At 46.4% G+C, this 21625-nt stretch overlaps 1 protein-coding gene across 9 annotated transcripts in view; it reads left to right on the forward strand.

The window, feature by feature from the left end:
• NAV2 (neuron navigator 2) overlaps positions 1 to 21625 on the forward strand; it is a 318312-nt gene that overhangs the window by 138483 nt on the left and 158204 nt on the right. For 3 of the 9 annotated variants that reach the window (XM_072118918.1, XM_072118917.1, XM_072118920.1), the window contains exon 1: positions 8221 to 9018. The exons of 4 other annotated variants lie outside the window; for them this stretch is intronic. In XM_072118918.1, coding sequence (XP_071975019.1) covers positions 8761 to 9018 — 258 coding nt within the window. In that variant the 5' untranslated portion in view covers positions 8221 to 8760. Of the gene's footprint in view, positions 1 to 8219; positions 9019 to 21625 lie in introns of those variants that run through there. 2 more of the 9 variants (XM_072118915.1, XM_072118916.1) reach the window with 1 other exon arrangement.

Below are 21625 nucleotides of genomic sequence, written 5' to 3' on the forward strand. Positions count from 1 at the left end.
ACAGTGATGTCACAGTACAGGGATAATACACACAGTGATGTCACAGTACAGGGAAAATCCACACAGTGATGTCACAGTACAGAGATAATACACACAGTGATGTCACAGTACAGGGATAATACACACAGTGATGTCACAGTACAGGGATAATACACACAGTGATGTCACAGTACAGGGTAATACACACAGTGATGTCACAGTACAGGGATAATACACACAGTGATGTCACAGTACAGGGATAATACACACAGTGATGTCACAGTACAGGGAAAATACACACAGTGATGTCACAGTACAGGGAAAATACACACAGTGATGTCACAGTACAGGGATAATACACACAGTGATATCACAGTACAGGGTTAGTACACACAGTGATGTCACAGTACATGGATAATACACACAGTGATGTCACAGTACAGGGATAATACACACAGTGATGTCACAGTACAGGGATAATACACACAGTGATGTCACAGTACAGAGATAATACACACAGTGATGTCACAGTACAGGGATAATACACACACAGTGATGTCACAGTACAGGGATAATACACACAGTGATGTCCCAGTACAGTGATAGTACACACAGTGATGTCACAGTACAGGGATACTACACACAGTGATGTCACAGTACAGGGATAATACACACAGTGATGTCACAATACAGAGATAATATACACAGTGATGTCACAGTACAGGGATAATACACACAGTGATGTCACAGTACAGGGATAATACACACAGTGATGTCACAGTACAGAGATAATACACACAGTGATGTCACAGTACAGAGAAAATACACACAGTGATGTCACAGTACAGGGATAATACACACAGTTATAGTACACACAGTGATGTCACAGTACAGGGATACTACACACAGTGATGTCACAGTACAGGGATAATACACACAGTGATGTCACAGTACAGGGATAATACACACAGTGATATCACAGTACAGGAATAGTACACACAGTGATGTCACAGTACATGGATAATACACACAGTGATGTCACAGTACAGGGATAATACACACAGTGATATCACAGTACAGGGATAATACACACAGTGATATCACAGTACAGGGATAATACACACAGTGATATCACAGTACAGAGATAATACACACACAGTGATATCACAGTACAGGGATAATACACACAGTGATGTCACAGTACAGGGATAATACACACAGTGATGTCCCAGTACAGTGATAGTACACACAGTGATGTCCCAGTACAGTGATAGTACACACAGTGATGTCACAGTACAGGGATAATACACACAGCGATGTCCCAGTACAGTGATAGTACACACAGTGATGTCACAGTACAGGGATACTACACACAGTGATGTCACAGTACAGGGATAATACACAGTGATGTCACAGTACAGAGATAATATACACAGTGATGTCACAGTACAGGGATAATACACACAGTGATGTCACAGTGCAGGGATACTACACACAGTGATGTCACAGTACAGGGATAATACACACAGTGATGTCACAGTACAGGGATAATACACACAGTGATGTCACAGTACAGGGATAATACACACAGTGATGTCACAGTACAGGGATAATACACACAGTGATGTCACAGTACAGGGATAATACACACAGTGATGTCACAGTACAGGGATAATACACACAGTGATGTCACAGTGCAGGGATACTACACACAGTGATGTCACAGTACAGGGATAATACACACAGTGATGTCACAGTACAGGGATAATACACACAGTGATGTCACAGTACAGGGATAATACACACAGTGATGTCACAGCACAGGGATAATACACACAGTGATGTCACAGTACAGGGATAGTACACACAGTGATGTCACAGTACAGATATAATACACACAGCGATGTCACAGTACAGAGATAATACACACAGTGATGTCACAGTACAGGGATAATACACACAGTGATGTCGCAGTACAGAGATAATACACACAGCGATGTCACAGTACAGAGATAATACACACAGTGATGTCACAGTACAGGGATAATACACACAGTGATGTCACAGTACAGGGATAATACACACAGTGATGTCACAGTACAGGGATAATACACACAGTGATGTCACAGTACAGGGATAATACACACAGTGATGTCACAGTACAGGGATAATACACACAGTGATGTCACAGTACAGAGATAATACACAGTGATGTCACAGTACAGAGATAATACACACAGTGATGTCACAGTACAGAGATAATACACACAGCGATGTCACAGTACAGAGATAATACACACAGTGATGTCACAGTACAGGGATAATACACACAGTGATGTCACAGTACAGGGATAATACACACAGTGATGTCACAGTACAGGGATAATACACACAGTGATGTCACAGTACAGAGATAATACACACAGTGATGTCACAGTACAGAGATAATACACACAGTGATGTGACAGTACAGGGATAATACACACAGTGATGTCACAGTACAGGATAATACACACAGCGATGTCACAGTACAGGGATAATACACACAGTGATGTCACAGTACAGGGATAATACACACAGTGATGTCACAGTACAGAGATAATACACAGTGATGTCACAGTACAGAGATAATACACACAGTGATGTCACAGTACAGAGATAATACACACAGTGATGTGACAGTACAGGGATAATACACACAGTGATGTCACAGTACAGGATAATACACACAGTAATGTCACAGGACAGAGATAATACACACAGTGATGTCACAGGACATGGATAATACACACAGTGATGTCACAGTACAGGGATAATACACACAGTGATGTCACAGTACAGGGATAATACACACAGTGATGTCACAGTACAGGGATAATACACACAGTGATGTCACACTAGAGTATATCCCCTTTAATAAGAGGTGGGGCTCAGACTCCCTGATGCCAGTAGACAGGGCACATGAGCGCTCGCTGTGACTCTGCTTCCTCCTATTGTGTATTTTTAGGTTTATTGCCGTCTTCATCTCCATATTCCGGCTGCTTTGTATCGATCAGATCTTCTCTTGTGATTATGTCAGGATATTGATCTTCTGACTTCATATTTTATACAGAATCGTATGACTAATCTCTGCTGGGTACAAAGTTGTCATGGAAATTAGAGGTAATGCTTCATCAGATATTTTAGTTTCTATGACTATGATTTACAGGAAAATAAATCATGTACCTTGTCCTGGAATAACATCCAGCGGAGGATGGGGGGGGGGGGGGGGGCGGCGGAGTAGTCATCAGACATGGCTGAGAAGGGTCTAGGTTTAGGGGGTCTCCTGGCCCCCTATTACTGCTGGATTCTTGTTGGACTCATGGGCAGCTGTAGGGTCACACACTGGGCTCTGATCACATATCCCTTGTATGTCTGTACTTGCAGTTTGGAGAATTCGGAGCGTCTTGGAATTGGGGAGTCGTGTGATAGGAAACTTTTTTCCGATCTCCATAGAAACTAGTGACAGTCTCGCGCCTCTCGTTCCCCCTCAGTAATTACTCCCTTCATATATAGATACACAGAGGACGCAGATCCTCATTAACATCTCAGGGACTACAGCCAATATTTACTGAGACTCTCTACAGATCCAGATGTGTAATCCGGGGGTGAACACATCTATAAGGGGCGCACGTATGGAGCTATATATGGGATAATTGTATAATATTGGGCTCTCAGAAAGAATACAGCTCTGACATGTGGTAGAGAATAATGATACATAAGGTGCAAAGCAATAACACGCTGACACTTGGGGGACAGGGCAGGGACACGCTGACACTTGGGGTACAGGGCAGGAGCACGCTGACACTTGGGGACAGGACAGGGACACGCTGACACTTGGGGGACAGGGCAGGAGCACGCTGACACTTGGGGGACAGGACAGGGACACACTGACACTTGGGGGACAGGGCAGGGACACGCTGACACTTGGGGGAGAGGACAGGGACACGCTGACACTTGGGGGACAGGACAGGGACACGCTGACACTTGGGGGACAGGACAGGGACACGCTGACACTTGGGGGACAGGACAGGGACACGCTGACACTTGGGGGACAGGACAGGGACACGCTGACACTTGGGGGGCAGGACAGGGACACGCTGACACTTGGGGGACAGGACATGGACACGCTGACACTTGGGGGCAGGACTGGGACACGCTGACACTTGGGGGGACAGGACAGGGACACGCTGACACTTGGGGGACAGGACAGGGACACGCTGACACTTGGGGGGGCAGGACAGGGACACGCTGACACTTGGGGGACAGGACAGGGACACGCTGACACCTGGAAACAAATTGGCTCACATTTTTTTAAGTGTTTGCACCAGTTTTCTGTCTGACTTTGCCCTGAAAAGAACGTGGAAACTGCTTGCACATGTATCTTCCAAGTGTTCGCGCCAGTTTTGTGTCACGGTCGCTCTTTTTCCGCGACACCACCAAATTCTGGTACGTCATATACACACACGCTTTATGTATAAGGTGCACCAATGTTCAAATGTTTTCTGTGTTCTCTAGTTCAGGGTATTCCTGCAGTTATTGGTTTCCTTCCAGACTGGCAGATTCATTGGCACCAGTGGCAGAATATTTGGCTTGTTCTCTCCTATTGTATGGTAATGTTCTTTTTATCTCCTACAATGGAAGTTATAAGGGGTGCTTTGTCCTGTTGTGTGTAGTTTTTGTCTATTCTTCTATTTTTGGTGCTGTTTTGTCTTCAGTGAATAGGGCTGCCAGTCAGTGTCACTATAGCTATATGATGCCCCTCTAAGACGCTGGCAGCAGGGGTTGAGGTTTGTGAGACGCAATGTATGGAAGAACCAAAGTAATAACAAAAGTTAGGCTTATAACCAAAAATTCTAGGTATTCCCATCCTAATGTCGTCGATCAGAGCTCACATTTTGATTCCATTCAATTACAAATGGCACAGGGTGGCACAGTACTCTGTGATGGCTGCCATGCTAAATACCTTATAATACTGCTATATGGTGCTCATATAGTTCCTCAGCAAACATCATCTTCTTTCTAGGAAGTGATTTGAGGCCTCAGTCTGGGTCCTATACATCAGGCAGATGGCACAACATATGATGTACTGCACCCAAAAGGCTATAGATATACATGGGAAGGACAGAGCTCCTCCGCTATAGAGGGGAACATGGGACGTCTGCATGATATACTAGAGACACTACTACATATTTAGGAGGTTAAGGATGGCACCTACAGTGAGTGTATTGAGTACCTGGAAAGGTGATCAGAATTAAGGGCTGTCTACCACCACCCAACTTACCCTCAACTGCACCCAACATTATATAAGGGAATCTTTTTTAATATTTGTGAAAATGGGACAAGGTCATGCCCGCTGGTGCCCCTGTTTTCTATGCTGTTTTGCCACCACCACCCCTTTGCACTATGAATGACAATCCCTTGTAGGTGTAAAATGAATAAAACCTGTGCACCAGCAGACACAGCCCTGCCTCCTACAGACTTGTATAAAGTTCTGCTAAATGTATAAAGTCCCCAAAACAATCTTGTTCTTATTTGTCAGTGAATTGGGAGGAGGTTTTCACTGTACTGTGGCCGAGCTGTACTGGGGTTAAGCTGTACTTTGGCCGAGCTGTACTGTGGCCGAGCTGTACTGGGGTTAAGCTGTACTTTGGCCGAGCTGTACTGTGGCCGAGCTGTACTGGGATTGAGCTGTACTGTGGCCGAGCTGTACTGGGATTGAGCTGTACTGTGGCCGAGCTTTACTGGGGATGAGCTGTGCTGTGGCCGAGCTATACTGTGTGGCCGAGCTATACTGTGTGGCCGAGCTATACTGTGTGGCCGAGCTGTACTGTGTGGCCGAGCTGTACTGTGTGGCCGAGCTGTACTGTGTGGCCGAGCTATACTGTGTGGCCGAGCTATACTGTGTGGCCGAGCTATACTGTGTGGCCGAGCTATACTGTGTGGCCAAGCTGTACTGTGGCCAAGCTTTACTGTGGCCGAGCTGTACTGGGATTGAGCTGTACTGTGGCCGAGCTGTACTGGGATTGACCTGTTCTGGGATTGAGCTGTACTGTGGCTGAGCTGTACTGTGGCCGAGCTGTACTGTGGCCCCGCTGTACTGTGGCAAGAGCTGTACTGTGGCCGAGCTGTACTGGGGATGAGCTGTACTGTGGCCGAGCTCTACTGTGGCCGAGCTGTACTGTGGCAAGAGCTGTACTGTGGCAAGAGCTGTACTGTGGCAAGAGCTGTACTGTGTCAAGAGCTGTACTGTGGCAAGAGCTGTACTGTGGCAAGAGCTGTACTGTGGCCGAGCTGTACTGTGGCAAGAGCTGTACTGTGGCAACTCTACTTAACCCTTTCTATGACTCTATAGACCCGGTGACACTGCCGGCTCCTGCATTCACTGTGTGGCGCTCCTTCAGTGCTATGCAGTACAGAAAGGAGAAGGAAGAAGTGGTAATACACTGCTTCTACCTTCTCCCCCGGGACCCGGTACTGCTCCCACGATTACTGCAGGAGAACGTGCAGTGATATCTTTCTTCGGTGGGAAGGAGGAGACGATTTTTTGGGGTTGTTCAGTTTCAGTAAATAATTGATATGGTTTTTGTAAGGAAAAGTTATACAGTTTTTAATATACTTTCTGTAGCAGTTTCTTATGGTTTTCTAGATCTCTGCTTGCTGTCATGCTATAGGAAGTTTCGTTGTTTACTTACTTTGGATAGAAATTTGACCATGGTTATGTGATGTCACACAGGTGCATGAGCAATTGGTATCACAGAGATTAATCAGAACTTTGTAAACCAACGAGCCGTGCACCTGTGTGACATCACATGACCAGGGATATAACGAGCCGTGCACCTGTGTGACATCACATGACCAGGGATATAACGAGCCGTGCACCTGTGTGACATCACATGACCAGGGATATAACGAGCCGTGCACCTGTGTGACATCAAATGACCAGGGATATAACGAGCCGTGCACCTGTGTGACATCACATGACCAGGGATATAGCACGCCATGCTCCTGTGTGACATCACATGACCAGGGATAAAACGAGCCAGGCACCTGTTTAACATCACATGACCAGGGATAAAACGAGTCGTGCACCTACAGGACATCATATGACCAGGGGTATATAACGAGCCAGGCACCTGTGTGACATCACATGACTATGGATATAATGAGCTTTGCACCTGTGTGACATCACATGACTATGGATATAATGAGCTTTGCACCTGTGTGACATCACATGACTATGGATATAATGAGCTGTGCACCTGTGTGACCTCACATTACCAGGGAGATAATGAGCTGTGCACCTGTGTGACATCACATGACTATGGATATAATGAGCTGTGCACCTGTGTGACATCACATGACCAGGGACAGATTTCTACTGGAAATGAACGATGAAGCTTTCCGTTGAATGACAGGAAGCAGAGATCTAGAAAACTGTGAGGAACTGATACAATTTTCCAATATACTTTCTGTACCTACTTTTCATTTACACAAACAATATCAAATATTTTCTAAAAGGGAACAACCCCTTTAATTAAGAATAACTCTTTATCCAAATGGTGACATAAAAAGCATATGAAAAAAATGAAAAGTAAATCAATAGTTAAGGGGTTGGCCACAAAAACCCCTGGGCCACCCATATAGAACTTACCTTGTTAATGATTGTAGAAAGCCGCCAACCCCTTTAATACAGGAGTCTCTACTATGGTCTATTCATTATACACCGTTGTGTTTCTATACTAAGGGGACATCCTCTGTGTGCGGAGAAGCAGGAGGGGGTCTTTACTGTAAGGGCAGCGAGACTGTGCAACAGGTAATGTGGCCCCTGGATGTCTGTGTAGCAGCATTGCAGATTATATTTCCCTAAAATGAGGGTGTTTTTGCCTTTAACCCCGCAGGTGACTGTGTATAATGTTACAATGTGTTCCTCTGCAGCTGTAACGTTGTATCTTTATTACGGTTGCTGCCCTGTGACCAGTCATTTAGATAATGCTGTGAGAGTCACGTGACCCTCGCCCAGGTTCCCTGCGCCCGTTTCCATCCAGGGCGATGTTTTCCTTTGAATCACACAGTCCCCTGTATTCCCGGCAGTTATTTGGCTGTTCCCTAGTACGGTGAGAGCGTCTGACAGCTCGGCCACTCCTCTCCTGCAGAGAGATTTTCTCCTCCGCCAACCAGCAGCCTCCATCCTCCAGTCCTGTCAAAACGCAGGCTGCACCCACACACTCAGCTCCGTGCCACTGACACATTACTATTCTGCTAAGGTCTACAGGTTGGGCGAGCTCTGTAGTACTGTCACTGCGCTGCCGCAGGATCCCACCAGCCACATGGACCTTCTAGTCCTCCTCTACTAAGAGCCCCGCTTCCCTGAAAAGCAAATATCCAAGGGCACCAGCCAGCAGACTCCTAAGCCGCATCTGTTTCTTGGCCGAGACGGAAGAAAATACATCTTAAGCTTGGAAATCCTTCTTCTCGTGAGAAGCCAAACCGGGGTCAAGCAGATGCTGGAGGCTTCTCCAAGAAGAATCTGGAAGATGGACTGAGAAGATAATGAAGATGAGCGTCTGTATCCTATCACAGGTGTGAGACCATGACGATGGAGACACAGGTCCACTAAAGCATTCCTGTCTGGCTGGAGAAGCTCTGCAGCGGATGTGATTGGGAGGATTTTCTTCTTCTAAGGAGGACAAGGTGGTCCACAGAGAGAAAAAATAAAAGGGTGTCTAGAAGGTGGAGAAGATGCCATCCATCCTGGTGGCTTCCAAAATGAAATCTGGACTGCCCAAACCGGTCCACAGCGCCGCTCCTATCGTTCACGTCCCCGCGAGGACAATCCCTCAGCCTTGTTACCTGAAATTAGGGAACAAGATCGAAGTGTCCAAGCCGTCGTATCAGACGAGTCAGATCCCACTGAAGCCGCACTACGGTTACGAGTCCACGGGGGAAGCTCTTCCCATCAAGAAGACGGAAGAGACGGAAAATGTATTCGACACACAGGTCAGAGAATCTTCATCGTGGTCTGGGGGTCACATCTTATCGCTAACCCATAGCTGGTCTATAAGGGGGAGAATCTGCACATTCTGGTGGGGGGGGAGAATATTTACTGTACTCTGTGCCACCCATAGAGGATGTGTGAGGATGGACGTTAGCCTGCAATGACCTTCTTGTATAGGATCTACCCTGGAACATATATATCAATCCTCCAGGTCCAGGCTATATATAGATTTTATGTACAGTGTTAGGATCGGAACGGATAGCCGTGACGGATATGATTCCTATACTGTCATGTAGGGTGGAATGAGAGAGGTAAATACCCAATGCCACCCAGGTGGTAGGGGATATAGGGAGCCCTCTGATCATTCTCCGGATATAGGGGTAAAATATTTCACTATATGCTTCTAATAGAGCAGAACATGCTAGATTCTTGGAAGGAGAGTGATGGGGAGGCTGTGCCACCCAGAGATGGGGATTACATGCCAATCATTCTCCCAATGTACGTGCCATCAGAATAGACCCTATGGATTTTATGTGTATGTTTATGCTGTATACAGTATTAGGATCATCCTGGCAGATATAACATTAGCAGAACATGTGCCAGCATGACCCCCCCCCCCCCCAGAAGTGGCAGGGCGAGAAGCAGAGACATGGGGCACCTACCCATTGATCTGCACCCCCCTGCACATGTATGTGAGTCCATATGTCGCACTAGATTTGGGATATAGATGGGTTAAATCAGGAAAGCTGATGATAGATGATCACTTTAGGGTTAAATATGCCAGTATGCGCCTCCTATAGAGCAATCAGCGCCCGATCCTGCATTTTACATTCATCCCTGACCCATAATGCATCATATCCCCCTCGGTGTAATAGCGGAGATGCCTGGAAGTGGCGGATTCAGACAGGTGTCGTCAGACGGGAAGGATGTGACTTTACTACTAAGATGGGAGGATGGAGGATTGTAGTAGTAGTACATCTAGGGGTCACTAGATGAGTGGGGGTTATCTATATGGGGGGGATCGCGCTTCGTAAATGTTTTTATTGAGGTTTGCAGTGCGACGTTCTGCAGCATCCAGCCCTCAGCCATATTTCATCTCCTCAGACACATGGGGGACGTGTTACGCTACGAAATTGGGCTGGTAACAGGGAGGCGCGGGGTGCAGACATGTGTGAAGATGGATTTTGGCAGCCGCAGAATGGCTTCCTGTCACTGTATTCTTATGAATCACTGTATCCTCCCTCTCATGGGGGGGAGAAGATTTGGGGAGTGATGAGATACGGATGGGTTATTGTATATTTGTATGATTGGCACGGGGGGCCCCGTAACGGGGGGCATTACCTGCAGTGTGACATGACGCCCGCACTCAGCAGATGGCAATGAGCGGTTATATTTAGTCTTTCTATACAGTCAGATTTTCCTACAAACACATTGGAAAATTCATTCGAAGCCAGTTCTCCCAGCAGCGGAGAGCGGAGGGCTGGGAAGGGGTGTCATGGTGGGGTGGGATGGCGGGGGCACCTGTTACAGGGAGGGAAAGACATATGGTAGTAAAATGCATAGTAAAAATCCTACAACTCGTCGTGTCATTGGCTCCTGCATGGGAGGGCACTCAGCTTTCTCAGCCCCCTGAATGGCCATGCTGCTGAATTATACACTTGTAACACTTCATTACCAGGTGGACTGCCAGGTCCTGAGTCCCAGAAACATGGAGACCATCCGTATGTGATGAGACCCCGGAGCTCTGTATAGTGAGTGGGATTGTTGTATTCACTGCAGTGCAACCATCTGCAGAGCGGACACCACATCCATCCCCACAGCTCTGCTTCTCTCTACTGACTGGCTGACCTGTACTCTGCACTGTACACAGCGATCCAAGCCCCATCCCAATACTCTGCACTGTACACAGTGGTCCAAGCCCCATCCCAATACTCTGCACTGTACACAGTGGTCCAAGCCCCATCCCAATACTCTGCACTGTAAACAGCGGTCCAAGCCCAATCCCAATACTCTGCACTGTAAACAGCGGTCCAAGCCCCATCCCAATACTCTGCACTGTAAACAGCGGTCCAAGCCCCATCCCAATACTCTGCACTGTACACAGCGGTCCTAGCCCCATCCCAATACTCTGCACTGTACACAGCGGTCCAAGACCCATCCCAATACTCTGCACTGTACACAGCGGTCCAAGCCCCATCCCAATACTCTGCACTGTAAACAGCGGTCCAAGCCCCATCCCAATACTCTGCACTGTACACAGCGGTCCAAGCCCCATCCCAATACTCTGCACTGTACACAGCGGTCCTAGCCCCATCCCAATACTCTGCACTGTAAACAGCGGTCCAAGCCCCATCCCAATACTCTGCACTGTACACAGCGGTCCAAGACCCATCCCAATACTCTGCACTGTACACAGCGGTCCAAGCCCCATCCCAATACTCTGCACTGTACACAGCGGTCCAAGACCCATCCCAATACTCTGCACTGTACACAGCGGTCCAAGCCCCATCCCAACACTTTGCACTGTACACGTGACATACCAATCCAGGTCCTAATACTCTGCACTGTACACGTGACATACCAAGCCGGGTCCTAATACTCTGTACTGTACTGATGACACACTGCCCCTAATGCTCTGTACTGTATTGATGACACACTGCCCCTAATACTCTATACTGTACTGATGACACTGCCCCTAATACTCTGTACTGTACTGATGACACACTGCCCCTAATGCTCTATACTGTACTGATGACACTGCCCTTAATGCTCTGTACTGTACTGATGACACTGCCCCTAATACTCTGTACTGTACTGATGACACACTGCCCCTAATGCTCTGCACTGTACTGATGACACACTGCCCCTAATACTCTATACTGTACTGATGACACTGCCCCTAATACTCTGTACTGTACTGATGACACTGCCCCTAATACCCTGTACTGTACTGATGACACACTGCCCCTAATACCCTGTACTGTACTGATAGGACTACCCTAATGCTCTGTATCGTACTGATGATACACTGCCCCTAATACTCTGTACTGTACTGATGATACACTGCCCCTAATACTCTGTACTGTACTGACACACTGCCCCTAATACTTTGAATTGTACTGATGGCACTACCCCTAATACTATGCACTGTACTGATGACACACTGCCCCTAATGCTCTGCACTGTACTGATGACACACTGCCCCTAATGCTCTGCACTGTACTGATGACACTGCCCCTAATACTCTGCACTGTACTGATGACACTGCCCCTAATACTCTGCACTGTACTGATGACACACTGCCCTTAATGCTCTGTACTGTACTGATGACACTGCCCCTAATACTCTGCACTGTACTGATGACACTGCCCCTAATACTCTGCACTGTACTGATGACACTGCCCCTAATACTCTGCACTGTACTGATGACACTGCCCCTAATACTCTGCACTGTACTGATGACACACTGCCCCTAATACTCTGCACTGTACTGATGACACACTGCCCCTAATACTCTATACTGTACTGATGGCTCACTGCCCTTAATGTGTGTGTGTATATATAGTCACACATACATCACCTCCTTCTTGTATAAAATATCCTTCTCTAGCACTGACCTACTGCCCCTAATACTCCGCTCACATCATTGGGCCCACTAAGCCTGTTCACCGAGGTCTGCGCTGTATGAACGGGTCCGGCACTATATATATATGTGTGTGTGTGTATATATATATGTAGTGTAATTGCTTGCTGGTTCCTCCTGCCTGTAGCTATTAGGTCTCCGGAGCGCTGGAGGATTTCATTATGTCTAGTAGATGTAATAAGCTATACATTATTCTCCAGCCGCAGGGGGATGATGTGCTATTAAGCGTATACACTTGTTTGTATAGATGACAGGGAGCATTTAAATACCAATCATGCCTCCAGGTGGAAATATACTATATATATATATATATATATATATATATATATATATATATATATGGAAATACCAGAAAGTAGTTCACATAGGAGCTGGGTCCTAGGCCTAGTCTACTTGTCCCCTATATGCTTGGAGCCTTCATATAGGAATGATAGAATGCATAGTCTAACTATCCACTTAAATGAAAATGTCAAATTCTGCTGCTCTGCACTCACCACTAGGTGGAGCCCACCTGCATAAATGTAGATGTAGATTGAACTTAGAGGGGATGTCCAGCCACATCACATTTCCCCTATACACTGGATATGCCACTGGAGCTCAATATTTGGCAAGTAGCCACCCGTCAGTGCCATCGAACAGCTAACCTACCTCCCGATTCATTGGGGTACCGTACACTCCAGTCCTTGTTATCGTCAAGTTATTCCCTACCCTGTGAAAAGGGGATAACCTGTAGTGACTGGACAATCCCTTAAGAAATCTGTATGCACTAGCCCTCTCGGCTCCCTCTAGTGGTGGCTGCAGGTACCATCAATATCTTTATGCAGAAAATTTGCAGTTTTGCCTCACAAATATCGACATTTCTTATCTGTTAATGGGAAAGTTGGGTAACAAAAAGCTGCTACAGAATAGTTATTGGGGTGTATAGGGTATGTAGCACTGAGTTATTAGATACATGACCTCACGGTGGGTCTAATGGGGGCTTCACTGATCATTTTAGGATCATAGGAAAGAACTTCTAAACAAATTTGGACAATTCTTTAGCAAATCTGTGACAGATCTACTTGAAACACATGCAAATCTAGTGTCAGCATCGGATTTGTACATGCTGACGTACCCTGCAGGCGATATCCTTGTACATGGAGCGTGGGTGTTGTTTTCGCTCTATTTGCTTGTATCAGGTGGAGCAGGACTTGTCGTGACCTGCAGGGCCCTGTCTATTCTCAGCTTTATCTGTACATTTGCCTCTTATTTAAATATTTCCATAACAACGATATAAACTCCCTGCGATTGTCCTCCGGGCTCCTGTCTCTCCCAATGTTTATATTCCGAGGTTTAAGGCACCGTCATGGGGGTCAGTTACAAGTCATAGGCGCCGCGTATGTTATATCAAGCCTGAGTATATGTAGTCACATATGTCTAATAATCAGAATGTTTCTGGGAAAGCTGGGTGACTGCATACATTGTATAAGCAGGTCAGTGGTCTGGAAAAGCTGGGGAAGAAACCTTGTGCAGCGTCATCCACCTCATTGCATTGTCACCCAGCTTTTCCTGGGAGAGATAACTAATCTCTCTACAGCCATCGCTATTAAGATGTTGCAAAATTTTGTAAAATTTTATGAAATGTAGGGAAAATGAGACAGGACCATAAAGGAAGAACAGGTTTATTATAACGTGCACCAAAAATTTAGGGGGTCTGGAGCTTTGTATCAGGTAATAAAGACCCCAAGAGATAGAAGACAAACATTAAAAAACATCCACCACCAGGATGAAGGATTGTAAACCAAGCACACATAAGTGCGCCCTCTGTCAGGTGCTGTTCTTCTTTTAGCTTCTTAGGACCTTATTTTTACAAAGAAAAGGTTTTTAAAATTATGCAAATGAGCCCGAGGGGCTCCGGGCTTCATAAATGACAATAGAGCCTGGAGCCCCTCAGGCTAATTTCCATAATTTTTTAAAACCTTTATTCCTTAAAAACCAGGGCATAAGATGCTAAAAGAAGAGGGGGTGCATACCAGTATATCAGTGTACTCGGTTTACAATCCTTCATCCTGGTAGATGTCCTTTAACGGCTACAGTCATGTAATATACCATTACTGAGTTGGCTGGGACTTATAGTCCTCCTATTACTGATTACGGGGTCAGTAGGAAGCAAACTTGTGCTGACCCCATGCACCTGCCCCTAAGCTTCAGGGAAATGGTATTCATACATTGGCAACCTTGTATATACAAGTCCGCACGCTTTGCATGCTGGGAGTCTGAGTTTTATTGTGTGTGACTGTTCTGTTTACGTCTTTTTTTGGCATGGATGGAGGGATTGACATCGCCTGGAAGCGGCCGGAGTCTGGGGGCCGCAGGTGTCGGGGGGCCTCATAGATGGCGCCCGCACCCCCTCCATCATGTCCGTCTTGTCTGTGTATTATTAGACGTGAACTGTTGGTACATTCTGTAATAGGAAACTGCCTTTCCCTTCACGCTCGGCTGGAAGCCGCTCAAACGTTTTTACCATTTGCAATCCTCTATTTTTAACTTTGTCTTTTTCACTTTTTTTTCGTCCCAAATTTATGGGAAACTTCAGAGATCGGAGCGGTTCTTACTGTTTATCCCGCCGTACCTCGCCGGGTCTGATGCGTCCGGCTGATGGAGGGGGGAAGGGGGGGGATTCCAGGAATCCAGTGATTTCGGTAATGTGATGACTATGATGAGCGGCCAATCACTGCAACATTTATTTATGTGGTGATTCAGGGCTCCTGATGATGATGATGAGGAGAACAGTCTATACAGCGCTCCAGTCTGCGACCCCTTGTACTTGCGCCAATTTGTGCCAGGAACAAGCGTCTGATTGCACGGAATAGATGATATCACATAACAGGTGGTCCAGAGTGTTGATTTGCTAAAAAAAACAACATGTAGAGACAGCTCCATTCTCTGTGCAGTGGCCAGACTGAGTAATTACAGCTCAAGGGAATAGTAGGTGCAGTGACACTTAGAGGCCACTACAAAGAGGACGGGGCTGTTCTTCTCATTGCTGATACCAGCATCAGAGGCAGCTGGAATCACATGGTTTGTGGGAATCCCCTGATATACAATCATCTAACAAATTCATGTTCTTGCTACGTTGTTGCCTAATTGGGGATCATTTTGATACAAAATAGGGATCACCAATTGGGACAGCATCAGCCCTCGTAAAAGTATCCAAATGGAATAAAACTGCAATCAAAACTGATACTGTTCTGTATCTTTCAATCAAGTTTCTATTCAGTGACATGCAGCAGATTTCCTAAATCACAAATTTTATAGAGCCTTAGGTGATTGTGTTCTGAGCCTCTGTGTGGTAGGAGCATGACTAAAATCTTCCATGACCCTTTACTAGGCAGAGCAAAGTGGGGTAGGTGGGGACGGGTTTCCTTTAACCTTAAAGGGGTTATCCGAATAAAATACACTGTATACTAGCAGTAATTTTTTATCTGTCCCCTCCGTTCCGGTACTAGCCCCTGGATTACACTGTTGTAGCCCCTTTAAGACATTTCCCCTGCTGTTGACATGCCCTTTAAGGGCAGGTGAATGATACAGCTAGTCACAGATCTCTACTGCCCCCACATGGCATGGGCTGATAGGATTGTCCCATTATGTGGTCCTGGGCAGTAATCCCCCACAATATAGGGGGCACAGTGCTGGGACACAAAGTGATGGCATCTTCTAAAAATAGGATGTATGAGATGGGGCTATTATCCCAAGAAAGGAGAAAATCATCTCGTATTGTCACTACAAGTCCCAGGAGACCCCCGGGCACGGATAAACCACATTCCATGGAAAACAAACAAACATCCAGCTCAAGAGGAGACCCCATAATCATTCCGGGTATTTCTTTATCACTCACACGGCAAATAGAAAGGTTAAGAAAGAGACAGAACCAACGCGTTTTGCTTAGTCCTTACTCATGGCGGCCGAAACGCGTCGGCCTACAGACTAAATTTGTCTCTCTGTGTATAAAGATGGAGTCATGCACTTGTTGGATTTCGTCAGTCCTGAAACGTCTCTCATAAGATAAGATGTAGTGAAGGAATTGGGGGAGACTGAGGACGTGTGGGGGGCTCTATAGAGACGGCTCCTCTCCCGCTGTCACATTAGATTTCCGTGCACGTGCGGCTCTTCTCCGGAGGTGAATTATCCTTCATGGGTGAAGTACAGAACACGCAGAGGAGTGACACGTCCTGACATACGGCTCAGCACAAGTGACTCTAATCACACGCCGCGCTCTTCCTCCAGATGCAAATGACTTCGCGTTTCCATGAAAGTTTCTACGCCGCAGCTACTTTGATGTTGCTGTATGAGATGACGGTGACGTTTAGGCCCTGAGGATCATCTTTACATCTTTTGCGGAAACCTGGACTCGGACAGATAGAGTAAAATAGAGGCAAAGAACTAAAAATTAAAGGGGTTGTCCACTTTGAGCAAATAATTCATATTGTTTTTGTAATGAAAAGTTCTACTTTTTGTATCAATTGCTCACGGTTTTCCATATGCCAGCTTGTTGTCATTGTGGATAAACACTGGTCCCTGGTCATGTGATGTCACACAGGTTCATGGCTCGTTATAACACAAATTGTAATCAGAGCTGTGTGCCTATGTGACATCACATGACCAGGGATATAATGAGCCGTGCACCTTTGTGACATCACATGACCAGGGATATAATGAGCCGTGCACCTGTGTGACATCACATGACCAGGGATATAACGAGCCTTGCACCTTTGTGACATCACATGACCAGGGAGATAATGAGCCGTGCACCTTTGTGACATCACATGACCAGGGAGATAATGAGCCGTGTACCTTTGTGACATCACATGACCAGGGAGATAATGAGCCGTGCACCTGTGTGACATTACATGACCAGGGATATAACGAGCTGTGCACCTGTGTGATATCACATGACCAGGAATATAATGAGCCGTGCACCTGTGTGACATCACATGACCAGGGATATAACGAGCTGTGCGCCTGTGTGACATGACATGACCAGGGATATAACGAGCCGGGCAACTGTGTGACATCACAAGACCAGGGATATAACGAGCCGGGCAACTGTGTGACATCACAAGACCAGGGATATAACGAGCCGGGCACCTGTGTGACATCACATGACCAGGGAGATAGCGAGCCATGAACCTGTGTGACATCACATGACCAGGGATGTAACAAGCCGGGCACCTGTGTGACATCACATGACCAGGGATATAACGAGCCGTGCACCTGTGTGACATCACATGACCAGGGATATAACGAGCCGTGCACCTGTGTGACATCACATGACCAGGGAGATAACGAGCCGGGCACCTGTGTGACATCACATGACCAGGGAGATAGCGAGCCATGAACCTGTGTGACATCACATGACCAGGGATGTAACAAGCCGGGCACCTGTGTGACATCACATGACCAGGGATATAACGAGCCGTGCACCTGTGTGACATCACATGACCAGGGAGATAACGAGCCGGGCACCTGTGTGACATCACATGACCAGGGATATAACGAGCCGTGCACCTGTGTGACATTACATGACCAGGGATATATAACAAGCCGGGCACCTGTGTGACATCACATGACCAGGGATATAACGAGCCGTGCACCTGTGTGACATCACATGACCAGGGAGATAACGAGCCGGGCACCTGTGTGACATCACATGACCAGGGATATAACGAGCCGTGCACCTGTGTGACATCACATGACCAGGGATATAACGAGCCGTGCACCTGTGTGACATCACATGACCAGGGAGATAACGAGCCGGGCACCTGTGTGACATCACATGACCAGGGAGATAGCGAGCCATGAACCTGTGTGACATCACATGACCAGGGATGTAACAAGCTGTGCACCTGTGTGACATCACATGACCTGGGATTGATGTTTATCCACAGGAAGTAAACAATGAAGCTTCTTATAGAAGGACAGCAAGCAGAGATCTAGAAAACTGCGAGGAATTGATAGAGAAAGTGAATGGGGAACTTTTCATTACACAGACAATATAAATTATTTGATGAAAGTGGACAACCCCTTTAAGAATTTGGTCCATTTTGAGGTGAGTATAAATCAGCAAAGAATTTATATGATCTATTAGTCTTGTCGGTTTCAGGGAAATCTGAGTCACACCCATCATCATGTATGGCTGACCTTTGCCCTATAGTTTGGGGGCTCAGCAGTTGACGCTGGGGTCAGCTGTGTATTCTGAGCACCTATAATACCCAGAGAGGAGGGCTGTGCACAGAAGTCAGGTCTGCTCCAGTCACGCTAGGCTTCCATCCTGACAGACGTCATCTCCTCTTACCCTCCAGGGAATACGGAGCGCTCCGGCACCGCTTCATCCTGGGATTCCGAAAAAATGAATTGGGGTCCCGGTTGTGTAGTGGGTGACATATGTACAGAGCAATGGTCGGGTCTACATGGGACTCCTGTATCCAGGGGAAGGATGGACAAGGTCCTCCAGGTCCTTCCAGGAGGACTGAATGGCAGCGACATAACTGCAGGACCTCGGCCATGAACATCTGTGACACATCAGTCACTTCCATCAGCAAAGAGAAACAATACAGAGACAATCTTTCTTCATTAATTGCTGATTAGTTTGTGGTTTTCTCAGAAGTCTTCGCAGATGTTCTCTCCGGCTCAGACTTCCTGCTGTGACGGCTGGTTGTGCGGTGCAGACTGTCACGGATATCATGGTGCTGCTGAGTTACTGCAACCTGTATGGTGTGTCCTGCCATTACAGAGCTTATTATCTATGTCACTGATGTGTGACCCAAACCACACAGGAAAGCTACACTCACATCTCCACTGCACCACAGAACTGATAGGAAACCCAGAGAATAATGAGGAGTTACATCCTGTATTATACCCCAGAGCTGCACTCACTATTCTGCTGCTGGTGCAGTCACTGTGTACATACATGACATTACTTATCCTGTACTGATCCTGAGTTACATCCTGTATTATACCCCAGAGCTGCACTCACTATTCTGCTGCTGGTGCAGTCACTGTGTACATACATGACATTACTTATCCTGTACTGATCCTGAGTTACTTCCTGTATTATACTCCAGAGCTGCACTCACTATTCTGCTGCTGGTGCAGTCACTGTGTACATACATGACATTACTTATCCTGTACTGATCCTGAGTTGCATCCTGTACTATACTCCAGAGCTGCACTCACTATTCTGCTGCTGGTGCAGTCACTGTGTACATACATGACATTACTTATCCTGTACTGATCCTGAGTTACATCCTGTATTATACCCCAGAGCTGCACTCACTATTCTGCTGCTGGTGCAGTCACTGTGTACATACATGACATTACGTATCCTGTACTGATCCTGAGTTACTTCCTGTATTATACTCCAGAGCTGCACTCACTATTCTGCTGCTGGTGCAGTCACTGTGTACATACATGACATTACTTATCCTGTACTGATCCTGAGTTACATCCTGTATTATACCCCAGAGCTGCACTCACTATTCTGCTGCTGGTGCAGTCACTGTGTACATACATGACATTACTTATCCTGTACTGATCCTGAGTTACATCCTGTATTATACCCCAGAGCTGCACTCACTATTCTGCTGCTGGTGCAGTCACTGTGTACATACATGACATTACGTATCCTGTACTGATCCTGAGTTACTTCCTGTATTATACTCCAGAGCTGCACTCACTATTCTGCTGCTGGTGCAGTCACTGTGTACATACATGACATTACTTATCCTGTACTGATCCTGAGTTACATCCTGTATTATACCCCAGAGCTGCACTCACTATTCTGCTGCTGGTGCAGTCACTGTGTACATACATGACATTACTTATCCTGTACTGATCCTGAGTTACATCCTGTATTATACCCAGAGCTGCACTCACTATTCTGCTGGTGCAGTCACTGTGTACATACATGACATTACTTATCCTGTACTGATCCTGAGTTGCATCCTGTACTATACTCCAGAGCTGCACTCACTATTCTGCTGCTGGTGCAGTCACTGTGTACATACATGACATTACTTATCCTGTACTGATCCTGAGTTACATCCTGTATTATACCCCAGAGCTGCACTCACTATTCTGCTGCTGGTGCAGTCACTGTGTACATACATGACATTACTTATCCTGTACTGATCCTGAGTTACATCCTGTATTATACCCCAGAGATGCACTCACTATTCTGCTGCTGGTGCAGTCACTGTGTACATACATGACATTACTTATCCTGTACTGATCCTGAGTTACATCCTGTATTATACTCCAGAGCTGCACTCACTATTCTGCTGCTGGTGCAGTCACTGTGTACATACATGACATTACTTATCCTGTACTGATCCTGAGTTACATCCTGTATTATACCCCAGAGATGCACTCACTATTCTGCTGCTGGTGCAGTCACTGTGTACATACATGACATTACTTATCCTGTACTGATCCTGAGTTACATCCTGTATTATACTCCAGAGCTGCACTCACTATTCTGCTGCTGGTGCAGTCACTGTGTACATACATGACATTACTTATCCTGTACTGATCCTGAGTTATCATTCATCATATTGCATTATCATTATTATTCTGTATAATGGTAGCATTTATGTATAACGTGTCCTTACAAGTAAAAATTTGGCTCTTATACTCTTCTTAGACAACCCTGTAAATTATAAATCTTGGCGAATTGTCTTCTCTTTCCTAATCCATCGCCCTGTACTCCCCCCCCCCCCCTGGTGGGTGATAATATTTCATGTTCATTAATAAATAAATCTGAGTTGGCATCGCCCCCTGTCTTCACCCGTGTAATGCTGCCCTTTATACCCCCTCTGTGCTGGTGTCAGGCGATTATCAGGCTGCTCTGCACTCGGGTTCTAGCGGCGGGGCTGGGGGCTATTATGGCGCGCTCGCCCTTTAATAAAATCCTAGACATTGCGCTTACC

Source organism: Engystomops pustulosus, chromosome 7, assembly GCF_040894005.1.
Source record: "Engystomops pustulosus chromosome 7, aEngPut4.maternal, whole genome shotgun sequence".
NCBI classification, from domain to species: domain Eukaryota; kingdom Metazoa; phylum Chordata; class Amphibia; order Anura; family Leptodactylidae; genus Engystomops; species Engystomops pustulosus.